This window comes from Gracilinanus agilis, chromosome 4, assembly GCF_016433145.1.
Source record: "Gracilinanus agilis isolate LMUSP501 chromosome 4, AgileGrace, whole genome shotgun sequence".
In the NCBI taxonomy this organism is placed as follows: domain Eukaryota; kingdom Metazoa; phylum Chordata; class Mammalia; order Didelphimorphia; family Didelphidae; genus Gracilinanus; species Gracilinanus agilis.
In genome coordinates this window covers 253,787,683-253,802,897 of record NC_058133.1, presented here as the reverse complement: position 1 = coordinate 253,802,897, position 15,215 = coordinate 253,787,683, and the positions used below count along the sequence as shown (strand labels likewise).

At 39.1% G+C, this 15,215-nt stretch overlaps 1 protein-coding gene across 1 annotated transcript; it reads left to right on the top strand.

The window, feature by feature from the left end:
* The first annotated feature begins 11,709 nt into the window (after window positions 1-11,709).
* LOC123244932 (serine/arginine-rich splicing factor 7-like) lies at window positions 11,710-14,596 on the top strand. Its single transcript, XM_044673594.1, has one exon. The coding sequence runs from the start codon at window positions 11,964-11,966 to the stop codon at window positions 12,669-12,671; it is 708 nt and encodes a 235-aa protein (XP_044529529.1). The 5' UTR covers window positions 11,710-11,963; the 3' UTR covers window positions 12,672-14,596.
* Window positions 14,597-15,215: the final 619 nt, after the last annotated feature.

Genomic DNA, 15,215 nt, shown 5'->3' with positions numbered 1-15,215 from the left:
CATTACCTGGTCCCTGCCCCTCCCCTAGCTCCAAGCCAGGCTCTCAGGCCCCTCGGGATCTTCTTACGCTCCGGGTCCCGGCCCCTCCAATCCTGGCCCGTGGCCCCCGGCCACCCCTCCCCGCCCCCCCAAGAGGCCCTGCCCTCGCCTTCCTCTCCCCCTCCCACCATGCTCCACCGCCACTTCCGCCTGAGTCCGCCGGAAGTGAATCCAGGGCAACTGCAGCGGCCCGGAGCCCCGCCTCTTCATGTTCGCCTCGGTCCAGGCTCCGACAGGCTAGTAGCTAAACGACCCCCCTCCGGGCCGAGGGAATGGGGTGTGGGGAGTGGGAAGTGGAGAGTGGGTAGTGGGAGGTGGAGGTGGAGAATGAGAAGTGGGGAATAGAAAGCGGGAGCGGGGGCGGAGCGGCTAAGTTGGCGGGAGGCGGCCAGAAAGAAAAGGGCCGGGAGCGTAAACAACTGCGCAAGTCCGGCCGCGGTTTGAAAAGGAACGCATGCGCGCTACCCCCCTCCCCCCGGAAAAAACGGAGAGGTTGGGTGACGAATGAGACTGTTAGGCCAAATGGTGGGGAAAGAGTAGAAGAGCGCATGCGCGGGTCTTTGCAAAAGTGGCGTGAACTGGGTGGTATGTCTGTGGCGTTCGGCTTTTTTAATTTTTTAAAGTTTTCTCGTTTTATTGTGAACTTAACTAGCGGCTCTCAGAATTCCTAGGCGACTTTCGCTGTTCAGTAGGACCCCCTCCTTTTGAAGGAAGTGAGCATTGATACCAGTAAATGAATAATTTGCCTATAAAGGAAAATATGAGAGAGTTTTTGGTGGAGGAAAGATGTTGATTGTGATCTTAGATGAATGCTCCAAAATTTTATTTTGACTCCAATGTTTAAAAAAATTAGTACCTGTTAGGGGATAGAGAATTTGTGTGTCTTGAGCCTTTGCATACCAGTTCCTTAAGTATATAGATGAGCTTAGGAATCTGGATCAGACCATAGAACTACAGAATGTTGAAGTTGGATCACTGACTCTAGGGCTAGCCCAACCCTTAACTCTTTCCCCTATACCATGAAGGAGGAAACAGGTCCTAGAAAATCACACAATTTTAGGCAGAACAGGGGTTAAAAAATGTTCCACAAGCCCAGGCTGATGTTTTTTTAACCAAGCTCTCTCATTTTAGGTACCTAATATATGTAAGGTACTATGCTAGGCCTTGGAGATATTAAAGAAAAGCAACAGCTCCTAGCATCAAAGACTTTGCAGTCTAATTTTTGGGAGAGTGGAGACAAGATAAATGGTAGAATTTGATAAGGAGAAAGAGGTTCAAAGTGTTGTAGGAAAATTTTTCTGGGCTCTCTAAGACTAGTTGTCTCCAGCTTAACTTATACTCTTCAATACTGGCAATCAGGTTTACAATCTTTATTTTTCAAGTGAAACTTTTCCAAGATTACTAGTGATCTCTGCTGCCAAATCAAAGACTCAGTCTTCATCATTCTTATTCTTTCTGCAGTATTTGACACTACCATCCCCTCTGCTCCCTCTTAGCCTTCCTACCTATCTGCCTGCTCATTAGTCTCCTTTGTGGTGTCATATCAATCAGTTATCAAATGCCTACTGTATGCCAAGCACTGTCAGTTGCTGGACATTCATATATGAAGCGAAATGATCTTACTCTCAGTTTACATGCTCACAGATGAAGAAAATAAAAAATATATACAAAGTACCTGGGTGGGAAGGGACTCAAAACTGTGGGAAAGAGGAAAGGCCTGTTATAGGAAGTAAATCTTAACCTGTACATTGAGGGAACTGTGGATTCCCTGAGATAGAATTGAAGAAAGGGAACATTCCAGTAATGCTCATGCAAATATTTTACGAAGTTGAGAAGATGGGAGATGAAATATTCAATGGGGAGAACAGCAAATAGGTCACTTTGATTGAAATGTAGAATACATGAAGGTGAGTAATATATAACCAATGTGGAAAGGTAGGTTTGATACTGATTGTGAAGGAGTTTAAATGCCAAAGGACTTTGTATTTTATCCTAGGTAATGAAGCTTTATGTACAGAGGGGTAACATGGTCAGACTTGTGTTAAATATCACTTTGGAGGCTGTGTGGAAGATGAATCAGAGGGGAGATTCTGGAGTCAGGGAGACCTATTAAGAGATTAATGGATAGTCCAAGACAAAGATTATAGGACCTTGGCTTGTAGAGAGACCAGGGGATGATATATTTTGAAATGGTGAAGTCAATAAGACCTGGAAACTGATACCTGTTATTAGGGAAATTGTGTTTTCTTGGACATGTGGGAAATTAACATTGAATTGTGAAATTATGTTAGGTTGAAACTGATTCTAAGCTGAGGCTACACCCAGTTTCTCCAGGAGGCTATCAAATTGTGTTGGGCTCTTTTGTCTTAGTCTTAATTAAGGTTTAAATGTGGGGGGCAAGGGGAGTGGGGAGTGACCTGCCATTATGAACCCTGATTAAGGGTAAACTGGACAGCCTTGTTGAACTTTGACTATAATGTGGTAATTCACCACTAGGCTGTTAAAAGAATGTGCTGGGGTCTTCCCAGTCCCAGCCAGTACACACCTCTCTTGTGATGAAGTAAGGGAGGAGTTGAGGTCTCCAAGGCCACCTCCTCAGTGGTTATTTTACCAACCAGAGATGTCTTGTGATGTCTAGGGGAGGGACTGAGTGGGTGAGTTCACCAGGGATATATGTAGACCTGTGCCAGAGAAGAGTAGAGAGCTTTTTGGATTGTAGAGAGAACTTAAACCCACCAGATTAGGATGTCTTCACCAGTTAATAAATTAATTTACAATTAGGAAACATTGCCTCTTGAAAACTTTCCAGACAGGAGAAATTATGAATAGAGTTGAATTGAGCAAAAGACAGTGAAATCTGTTGGAGACATATTAAGTTAAAGATGTTTATAAGGCACACAGAAATGCATAGTACATTGAAGACATGAGGCTAGATATGAGAAAAAGCAAGGATTAGATTTATAGATTTAGGAGTCACCTGCATAGAGGAATAAGCTGGTAAAAAATCACCATAAGAAAAAAGAGCCACTGCTTTTGTCCTCAGGGTTTGTCAAAACCTGAACTCTTTTCTCTTTGCACACTCTTGTGTTAATTATCCTTAGTCCCCCTGAGTTAAACTCTATGAAAACATCTACCTCTAGATATCCAAGACATCTAGTACCTCTTCACCAACCATTTACTGGATATCTTCATGTGAACATCCCTTAGGAATCTCAAACTGTCCATAAATAAAATCTGCTATCTTTAATCCAAAGCCAGTCTTTCATCCTAAATTCCCTTTTTCAGTCAAATAAACTACTATCCTTCCAGTCACAGGTTTAAAACCTAATAAAAGTTATACTTGTCTCTTCTTTTTTCTTAGCCTCTCATATCCCAGTAGTAGTTGTCTTCCTTTCACATCCATTCCCTTTTCTCCACTCACAGAGCCATCACCCTCATTTAGACCTTTATCACCTCTTACCTGGAATATTGCAATAGCCTGCTTAATTGGAGTCACTCACTCCAGCTTCACCCCTCTCCAATCCAAACTCCACATAGCTCCCAGACTGATACTCTTTTTAAAAATAAGATTTGAATGATATATTTGGGGAGATCCCTTATATTAAAAAGGGGGGGAAGTTAATTTTTTTTTAATTTGATGTTAATATTTGGTTATTCTATATCCATGGTTCCCTACCTCTGCAAATAAATTAGGAGGGGAGGGGAGTTGAGAAGAGAAGAGAGAGATCTTGTAGCTCTTTTTTGTAGTCTAGCTTGGTCATTATGATTTGGATGCATTAAGTTTCAATTATTGTGTTGTTCATTATAGTTATAATGTTATAGTCATTGAATGTATTGTTTTCCATGTTTTACTTCACTTTGCATCAGTTCCTGTAAGGCTTTCTATGCTTGTTTGTATCCATAATTTTCATTTATAATATAATAGTATTCTATATATATATATATATACATATATATATATATATGTATAAAATACAATAGTATTCCATTACATTCACATACCACAGTTTGTTTAACCAGTCCTTAATCTCTGGGCTTGTTCTTTACTATTCCAAAAAGTGCTGCTTAAAAATATTTTGGTGTATATGGAGACTTCTATTTTATTATCGACCCTAAGGATGGATTATGTTTAGCAATGAAATCTCTGAATCAAAAAAAATTTATTAAGCACATTCTATGAACAGATATGTAAAGTGCCAGGGATACAAAGAGAAATAAAAAACATTGCCTCTGCCTTCAAGGTTCTAACAGGAGAAAGAAGACCAAAGTACATACAAGCTATAATATAGAGTAGATAGGAAATATCAAAGGGCAAGGCACTAATAGCTAGGACAGGAGAAGGAGACCTAAAGACTCCTGCCAAAGATGATTGGAGCTAAGTCTTGGAAGTAAGCCAGAAAAACTATAAGAATCAAAGGTGAGGAAAGAAAGCATTTCAAGCTTTGAGGACAGCCACAGAGATAGGAAAAAGATAGAGGGTTGTGTGTAAGGAAAAGCAGGCCTGCCAGCATATATATTTTAAAGAGGGTAAATTGAAGTGATGTGTAAATTAGAAAAGTAGGAAAAAGCCAAGTTTGGTAAGGTTTAACTGAAGTTGGGTTATTTTTATTACAGCAATAATAGGGAGCAACTGGAGTTTATTGAGTATAGGGGAAGGGTAGCATGTTCAGACCTAATTCCAGGTTACCAGAATCTTGGCTGCTGAACAGAGAATGAAATGGAGTAGGAAGAGACCTTGAGACAGGAAGACCAGTAGGAAGGCACTTGCAATAGTCCAAACAAGTAAAAGGAGCTGAGGGCCAGAATCAGGGGAGTGGCTGTGTGAATGAAGAGAGTGTGTCTGAGAGATGCCATGAAAGCAGAAGAAACAGCAAGATTTGGCCCCTGAAAAGGGTATGAATATTTTACAGGTTGTGATAGTCTTAAGGCATGGATCTTATCTGACTATGTACTCCTGCTCAAGAAACTCTAGTGCTTCCCTCTTATTTCAAAAGTAAAATTGAGACTCCTCTAGCTTTTAAAGCCCTTCAGAACCTGTCGGTCATGTAGCTTTTCAAGCTTATTGGCATATTTGTTAGGAATATTATTGGTAGAGGGCTACATAGGCTGAACTAGTTTCTCCTAAGGACCTGCCATTTAGGATAGCTTTTCCTTAGGTCCTAGCTAGGTAGAACAGTGACTAGAATGCCAAGCCCGGAGTCAGGAAGACATGAATTAAAATCTGGCCTCAGACACTTCCTCTGACTCTGGGCAAGCCACCTAAACCTCATATGTAAAATGAACTGGAGAAGGACATTGCGAAACACTCCAGTAGCTTTGCCAAGAAAACTTCAAAATTAAATTACAGAGTCAGATACAACTGAACAACAACCCAATATTTGTTAAGCTAGTTTTTCCTTAAAAGATATTAAATCTATCTCTTTCACTGGCCCAGGAAACTAAGGCTTGAACCATTGACGAGTCACAAGCTCCTTCCCTAGGTTTGAAACTGATGGACTACCAAGACATATACAGAGGTACAGAGATCAGTGCTGGGTACCTACTGAATATCTTTTTCCATGTTCTGGTTAAGTAAACTTTTTGTTAATTATTAGATGGTCTGCAGGGAGTCTCATGTCCTTTTTTAGTCTCTGAGCCACTGAACTTATTTGAGTCAAGCCTAGCCTACGATAGTCCACTACTCTCCTTCAGCTACTATAGACATTCAAAGGACAGTAAAATCAGTGGATTATGTCTCAGAAATTTATATCTTCTGCTAGTCCTGTGATTAAAACAGATTAGAAAGTGGACAGTGGAAGGAGAAGGAATATTCTAAACTTTTGAAAAGCTTCATATGCCAGCACTTTGATGGAGAAATTGACACCGCTTTTTTAATTTTAAAATTTTGTTGTCTTGCAAGGGAAGTTAATAGATCAAGCTATCTAAAGCAAATTCATTTCTTTAAGGGGGAAGGATTTCAAGTGAGGAAATAGGTATGATAGGACTGATATTTTATTTACCATTATTTCCCTAATATACCTTCTTCCTCACTCAACCTCCCCATAATATGAGATAGTTCCAGACCCCTTTTCCTAATCTTCTTTGTCAAGGATTGTTGTTGTTGTTATATCTGATTCATGGGGTTTTTCTTGGCAGATATAGGAGTAGTTTGCCCTTTCCTTCTCCAGTAAAGGCAGACAAGTGGTTAAATTTGTTAAGGGCCCACACAGTTAGAAAGTGCCTGAAGCTGGATTTGAACTAGTTCTTCCTAACTAGAGGTGCAGTATTCTATCCACTTAGGCCACCTAATTACCCCTTGTCAAGGATTAGCTTTTCCTAAAAGGAGACAAAGCTGTCCCTAGAACCTGATTGGACTTGACTTCTTTGGTCACCTAAAGGCATAAAATGCCCTAGCCACTGCTCTCCTCTGATTTGGTGGATTTCTAAAGACCTTATTAATCACCATGTTCTTCACCATATCCTGCCCTGAAGAACAGACAGACGTGTTTCTATATGGAATTGGGGGGTGGAGGAGGTGGGAGATTGGTGGTGTATGTTAGATGTTAGGGCAAAGTAAACTTTTTGAGCAGTTGTAAAATAAAGAAAATATCATTCAAGATTAGTATGCACATAATCTGGCCTTGACATTTTCTAGCTGTGTGACCCTAGAAAGTAAGGGTTTTTTTTTAAAAGAGTAGAACTGACTACATCAGTGCCCACAAGTCTATTTTACATAGACTCACTTCTTGGTGGTTGTCACACTTCTGTCCCCTTAACTCCCATCTACCAGAGCCCTGACTCCATAATGTTCCGCTCCAGATCTGGCCACCCCTTCTGTAACTACTAGGATACCTGCTCTGTAATTAGCAGCCTTCCCTTGGCAGCTAGGTGTTTAGAGCTCTGTGCCTCAAATCAGAAAGACCTGAGTTCAAATTCAGATTCATACACTAGCTGTGTGACCCTGAGTAAGTCATTTAACTTGTGATTGCTTCAATTTCCTCATCTGTAGAGTGGGGATAATCATAGCACTACTTCCCAGAGTTGTAGTGAGGGTAAAATGAATAATATTTGTAAAGCATTTTGGAAACCTTAAAGCATTATATAAATGCTAGCTGTTGCTATAATAGTCATTATCCTTAGGAACTATATCTGCCCTGAAGAATGGACTAGTTCTCTTCCAAAAGATTCCTGCCCTAATCTCTCTATTGACCTTTTTTTTTTAAACATTTATTAATATTCGTTTTTAACATAGTTACATGATTCATGCCCCTACTTTCCCCTTCACACACCCCCCCGCCCGCCATAGCCGACGCACATTTCCACTGGTTTTATCCTGTGTTGTTGATCAAAACCTATTTCCAAATTGTTGTTAGTTGCATTGGTGTGGTAGTTTTGAGTCTACATCCCCAATCTATATGTTTCCTCTCCTGCAGTCCTTCCTCTGAATGTGGGTAGCGTTCTTTACCATAAATCCCTCAGAATTGTCCTGGGTCATTGTATTGCTGCTGGTACAGAAGTCCATTACATTCAATTTTACCATAATATATCAGTCTCTGTGTACCGTGCTCTGCTCCTCTCACTCTGCATCAGTTCCTGGAGGTCTTTCCAGTTCACCTGGAACTCCTCCAGTTTATTATTCCTTTGAGTGCAATAGTATTCCATCACCAGCATATGCCACAGTTTGTTCAGCCATTCCCCAACTGAAGGGCATACCCTCCTTTTCCAGTTTTTTGCCACCACAAAAAGCGCAGCTATAAATATTTTCATACAAGTCTGTTTATGATCTCTTTGGGCTACTCTCTATTGACCTTTAATCTCATCTACAGCTGCCTTTTAGACATTTTGAACTGGATGTTTAGTAGACATCTTAACCTTAACATGTCCCTCAATCCTACCTTTCCTATAACTTTAGAAGGCAACACTATTCTCCCAGGCCCTCAGGCTCCCAGCCTGGAAGTCATCCTGGACTTACTGACTGAGAGGATTAAGGCTTGGGTGACTGACATAGTTTCATGGGAGCCTAAGTGAAAAAGTCAGCAAAAGTTGTATTCTCTGACACATTTAATTGTACTAACACCAACGAAGAGAAGCCTTACTGCAATTCATCAATGCTGTGTAACACTTGTTGATTAATTTCTATGCTCCTTGGACATAAAATATCTTGCAGCTACAGAACTCAAATATTTGCAAAATCTGGATAGTCACTTTGGTGGTGCTACGAATAAACATGCTCTCTCACTGAAGTTTCTTAATACCATTATACAAAATGGGAGAAGAGAGGTCCTGATTCAGAGAGCAGTAATAAAAAAGGGCAATGGATCATGATCAGCTTAAGGGCCTCTTTTGTACCAGATACTATGCTAGCTGCTGAGGATACAAAAATACATAAAATAGTCCTTATTCATTCAAATCAGATTGTGTACAGTTCTGGATGCCCTTGGTGACCAAGAAAACAGGAATGATGAATCTTGGAAGTGGGCTTCAAGAAGGATCTTGTCTGCCACTTGAAGATAGACAGCACTAGGTAACAAATGATAAGCAAATAGGCATAAGACATTTATTAAAGCAGCACTGTGGGGAATCACTGGGATTACAAATGCAAGCAAAACGGGAGCTATCCTCAAGGAGCAGAATGCAACACATAAAAGGGAAACAGAAAACTAGTGTGGAAAAAGTTAAGAGGGCATGGCCAGAAAGTGAAGAATGAAGCCCACAGTGAAGTGAGCGTAAATAATCTTGGTACTTTGGGGCATAATTGTCAAGAATGATCAGGAGTTTATCAAGCAGGAGGGGATTGTAGGGGCAAAAAAAATTTGAAAGTAAGATTGCTGCTGATGAGAAGATGGGGAAAAATCTAGAAAATCAGGAATGGAACCAGGAAATAAAAATGATTGGCCCATATGAGGGTGAAATTCATACCTTGATTTAGAAGATTAGGAAACTCTTGAGGATATGGGATCGCCCATGGGCCCAAGATAGGGCAGTGATTCTGTTGATACTGAAGCTAGAACTGACATTGGGTCATCACAGAAGTGATATATGATGTTCTAGGTATAATGGGTGAGGAAATGATAAATGTCCCTAGAAGGCACATTACTATGATGATGTGTACTTCATATATAACCTCATTATGTGATGATATATACTGCATTTGACATAGATTTGGTCTACTCTAAACAAACTTGATATATGATTCTCTGTATCATGTTATATATAATCTTTTCCTGGATTCACCCAGCTATAATTTGGATGTTATGTATTAGGTGTCTGCATATGGCCTTTATTGTTAAGGTAATTGCATATGTAGAACCATCAGTCAGATATATTGTAAAGGAGATCCACTTAGAGATATGCATTCACATATGCCACTTAATGGATGTTTTATGATGAAACTATATGTTCTGTGATTTGCAAGGAATGAATTTTTTTGGCTTGGGATAGGGAATATTTAAAGGAGATTTGACTCTAATAGCCATTTCCTGTTCAGTATCATTTAACAACATGGCTAGAAGAAGATTTGTGCCTGGATGCAAGAATTATATCAAAAGGCACAAAATAGAAGAATAGAACCATGGTTGTACCTTTTAAAGGAATAGCTATACAGCTTCTTGTCAGCCATGGAGAACTAGAGCATCCTAAGATTATAGGATAGAGAAACATAGGGTATCATCTATAGAGTTAAAGTCTACAAAAGTTTAATTACATTTGGGCTTCAAAGACCATGAAAGAAGAGAACCCAAAAGGTTGACTCCATGTGACTAACCCTCTGCTGGCATTCTAGAGCTAGAATGAAATCAGCCCCACAAGGCTAGAAGTTTTCCAAATCAACATTGCACTGATACCCAACATTGTTATATTTTAAGTTTTTATTGTTATTCTGTTTTCCCTGTAATACTACCCTACTACCCCCTTGCAGTAGAACATTTAAACAAAACCAACAGACCCAGTGACTGTATCTGACATTATCGACATTATCTATATAATATTCTGCATCTTCAGGAGATATGTTTCATCATCAGTTCATTAGGACTGAGATCAGTAATTGTAATAGTCATCATTCAGTCACCTTTTACTGCTATTTTTCTCTATGTAGTGCCTGAGGGTACCATTTCCCCCTAAATACACACTTAGTCTAATCAGTGCACCCCAAAGATAAAACTACCCCGGGCTCAAGGTATTCTTTTGGCCTAATTTTCCTTATGAGCCCCGGCTGATACACTAAATTTTACTAGTAAGAAAACACAAATAACTAAGTGTTCTTTTCTTATAGCCTTACTTATCTTAGACATTGTTGTTTTTCCCTTTCAAGACCATAGATTTAAATATAGGTTCTCAAAACCAAATCCAAGACTCTTCATTAAAACCTTTTGTGCATGGCATGCTGAGAAGTACTTTTTTTATTGTTTGGGCCTTGCTGTTTACTTTACTAGTCTGTCATATAAATACTAGCTATTTTATTTGTAGCATCTATATTTGTCAATAAATGTGTTCAGTGGGGGGAGTAATTCTTGATTGGTTTAATTCAAATTACAAAAATACTTCTACTGAATCCAAAGTAGCTAGAGCAGGAGGGAGACCCATTAAACACATTTCATTTTTTAAATTTTTCCTTTAATTTCATATCATACTTTTCTTTCTAACTAGAGAAAGTTTGGGTTTGTTTTTTTTTACCCTTGCCTTCTACCTTAGAATCTAGGCAGAAGAGTGGTAAGAGCTAAGCAAGGGAAGTTAAGTGACTTGCCCAAGGTCTCTTAGCTGAGAAGTGTCTGAGGTCATATTTGAACCCAGGACCTCCTGTCTCCAGGCCTGGCTCTCAATCCACTGAGCCATTCAGCTTCCCCCTCTAACCACAGAAAGTTTCTTAAGGGTTACAGTTCCTTTTAAAATTACAGAATCGTTAGATTTAAGAGATAGAAATGGAGTCTGGACTATAATTCCGTTCAATTCAATAAATATTGATTACGTACTTGCTATATGTAAATAATTGGGATGAAAAAGTGATAGTCATATCTCATATACAGTTTATAGTCTAATGAGGTAAGGAAAGAATGCAAATAATTCAGTGGAGAATTACATGGTGAGTACAAAAGAGACTTTCTAGATAGAAAAGTGCTATGAGAAACAGGGCAAAATTATTTTCATCTCAGAAGGAACTGAAAGAAATAGCTCCTAAATTAGGCTTTGTAAAAGTATAGATGGAAATATGGAGAATGATGTGAACAAAAAAAAAAGATAAAAGGGAAGAAGATAGTATAAGAGCAGTCTAGTTTGGCTGGATTATAGAATAAGTAAAAAAGACTAGTTTAAGGAGAGATTGTTGATTAGAGAAGTCCAACACTCAACTTGATAGGGCATACTTTTATCTGAATAGTTTCTCCTCTGGAGGCAGGCATGAACCCTGTTCCCTTATTGAGGAAACTGAAGGAGTCCCTCTGATTGACTGACTCTTGCAGATAAACCATCCCTTCCCCTATAAAATCATGTGGTAAAGGGGTTGAGTTTTCTCCTTTTACAGGCTTTCTCACCCTTGGACTTCTAGAGCAGGAGGAAAGAATTTCTCCCTTCCTCACCCCACTCCCACCAGCAGCAAAAATGGTGGGAGAAACACATGGAAAACCCAAAAGGGAATCTTTTAGACCTCTAGTTCCTAATGCTTTCTTATGGTTTTCTGTTTTCTTTTCTTAGAATAAGTCAGAGACTGGAGTTCCCCAGAATGGAATATCTCAGCCTTGGAAGTTATCTCCTGGATAATCCTGAGTCTGAAAGTTTCTAAATTTAAGAGTTCTTTAAGCACCAGTCCCATAGAGAAAATATTTCCTCTACACTGTGCTCTTTGAAGAAGAAAGAGGACTCCCAGTAGTTACTGGAACCACCCAGTGGAGACAAGTAGCACCTCAACCAGACCAGGCTATTGCAAAGTGCAGTGAGCACAAAAGCTAGACACCATGTCATGCTATGGGAGATATGGAGGAGAGACCAAAGTATATGTTGGCAACCTAGAAACCGGTGCTGGTAAAGGAGAATTAGAAAGAGCCTTTAGTTATTATGGTCCCTTAAGAACTGTATGGATTGCCAGAAATCCTCCAGGATTTGCCTTTGTGGAGTTTGAAGATCCAAGAGATGCAGAAGATGCAGTCCAGGGTCTGGACGGAAAAGTGATTTGTGGCTCCCGAGTAAGAGTCGAATTGTCAACAGGCCTGCCTCGAAGATCCCGATATGATAGACCACCTGCACGCTGCCCATTCGATCCTAATGATAGATGTTACGAGTGTGGGGAGAAAGGTCATTATGCTTATGATTGTCATCGCTATAGCCGGCGAAGGAGAAGCAGATCACGATCCAGATCTCACTCAAGATCCCGAGGAAGGAGATATTCTCGCTCACGAAGCAGGAGCCGTGGAAGGAGGTCAAGATCTGCATCTCCTCGAAGACCTAGATCTGCATCTCTGCGTAGATCTAGATCTGCTTCAATTCAATCTCGATCAGGTTCTTTAAAAAGATCGAGATCATCCCGTTCAAGATCCCGATCCAGGTCCAGGTCTCTTTCAAGACCTAGAAGCAGCCAATCAAAGTCCAGATCACCATCTCCAAAGAGAAGCCACTCACCTTCTGGAAGTCCTCGCAGGAGTGCAAGTCCTGAAAGAATGGACTAACGTGAAAAAAAAATTGCCTTTTAGGAAGAAAATTATTTTGTTTACCTTATTATAAGAGATTTTGTGATATCTGTTCAATGCAAATGTAACCTAGAAGGGTATTTGAATCATCTAATAATCAGAATGGATCTGGATATTTTAAGAGTTCTGTAAACCTACATCAACAAAGTAGTATTAATTTTTTGTTTTAGATATATATTAATATCCTTTGATCTAAAAATGTGGGGATTTTCTTGTTGGCACAGTAAGAATAAAAATGTGTATTTCTAACTAGACTTCTGATTTGTGATCACTACTGTTGGCTGTAGCTTGGACCTAGAGAGCTTGTTAGGCCTATTCAGGATGAATAGCTGGATGTGACTAGAAGGTGATAAAAATGGTTAGGTTGAGTGCATTAATGAAATCTTTCATATATTGAAAACTTTATCTTTTTCTAGTAGATAAATTTGGAAGTAGTTGTTTTAGAGAGTTTAAAAGAACCTTAATTTTTCATAATTGCCTGTCATAAAAATCTGTGACAAAATCTTAAATTCTATGTTAACACAATGTTAAATGCCCCATGAAATTATCACCAAGAGACTGTGATTTGTTAGCCTAAATTGGTATGGCAGTAGAACAGAGCATAAAATTAAACTTGGGGTAATGCTGAAGAGTTCGTGAAAAGTAATACACAACAGCACAAATCTGATTTCTGGGCAACTGTATTATGTAGCACCTAATGTTTATACAAGAGGAAGTATTAGACAGGTTTTCATCAGGTGAAGTGGTATACTAAGGAGTGTTGAGAAAGTCACCATTTGGGGAGCTATTGCCCAGGACTATGCAGTTGTTTTTAGTAGTAATACATACATTTTAGTATTACATTTTTCAGAGTTGGCCAAAAATGAGTGTATGTTTTAAGACTTGATTGGATTAAAGACTAAGATAAATGTAAGTTATCTTTGCAGAATGGTTCTGTTTCCATCTCCCACATCTGTTAACTTCTTGTGCTAACTTTCTCCCTTGCCACCAAAAAGGGAGATTTTGGAAGGCCAGTGCAAAGTATTTAAATATATTGTTGATTATAAGACAAAATAAAACATGGTTCATACACCAACAGTACATTTACATTCTTAGCATTTGACCTGCCTCTTGGATCACTTCACAAACTTAATTTTTTCATAGAATCCAATAATGTTTCCCACAGCTTAAATATATAGCATTAGAATATTCTCTCACCAAAAAGCACAAGTGATCTCTATTTGGAGATATTTGTTTGCCAGTTCTAGTTTTAGTACAAGTTTAACTTTTGAGGGCCATAATTTTCCAGTGTACCTGGTACTGACATCTGCCATAAGTTTAAAATATATCAGATAGTAAGTCAGTAGTTTTAAGTTTATTAGTTCATTTTTGAATGCTTTGGTATACCCAAGAACTTTTTTTTTTTTAATATGCTAAAGTTTTTGCAGAAACGTCAGGAAATTGAGGGTTTAAATATTGATTGAGCAATGTGATTTTGGTATAAAAGCCACTTGCAGTGTACTGGTTTATTTGTTGCATTTTATCAGCTTTAACTGTTCTGTACTATATTAAAGTAAATTTACTTTAAAATAAATCTGCAGAGATTAAAAAGCCAAAAAACGAAAAGAAGGAAGAGGACTACCAAAGTGCCCCATGCAGCCAGAGGACTGGAACCATGTCATAGGTGGGTGCACAAAAGATTGCCAGCCTTTGCATCCCAATCCTATGAGTTACTGAGACAGTACAGGTCCAAGGTGCGTGGGGCATACTTTTAAGTAGCCCCCAAAGTGTATATACCTTCGAGAGAATCTAATGGGCTATTTGAATGCTTTATGTTTCTGTAATTGTTTGTGGGCTCCTGTGAGTTCTTTGCATCTTATACATTTTCTATGGTGAGTGAAATAAAGTCTTCTTTAGTACCAATATTGTACATTGAGTGCCTGTGTGAGATTGGGGAACCCAGTTTCCCAACTTTGAGTTATGATTTTCCTGGCTAACTCCAGCTAGAGGGTTGAGGAAAAATATGCTAAGAAAGCCTTTGAGGACTCAGCCATGGGTCATAAGTATTATGAGATGAAGCCAAATAAGTATATCAGAACCAGATTATAGCATGCCAAAATCAGTTCACAGTAGGAAACAGAACCACTCATAAACCCTGAGTAGGGGTATGCATTTTGCCTAAAAATCAAGGCCTACAGGAAAAAGTAAAGCGCCTTGATAAAAAAATCACAAAAGGTTTCCAGAGAATGAAATTTCCCTTTTAAAAACAAGGTCATCAGGGTGTGGGGAAAAGATAAGGGATAAAAGATCTGAAAAGTGAGAGAAATCCTATCTAGTTTCAGGGAGGTTGGACATTAGACCAACTGGGAAGGGAAGAAAGACCACAAAAAAATGGTGCTAAAAAAATAGCACTTAATGTTCCATATGAAGAGAAGTATTAATGTTCTAAAAAGGTAGCATCTGTCTTCCAAGGATTGATAAAGTGGTAATCGATTAATAAAAGGAATGGATGAACAAATGAGCATTTTTTTTTTAAGCACTGTG

Coding starts and splice junctions, on each gene's coding strand:
- LOC123244932 (XM_044673594.1), top strand. CDS start 11,964: ATGTCATGCTATGGGAGATATGGAGGAGAGACCAAAGTATATGTTGGC.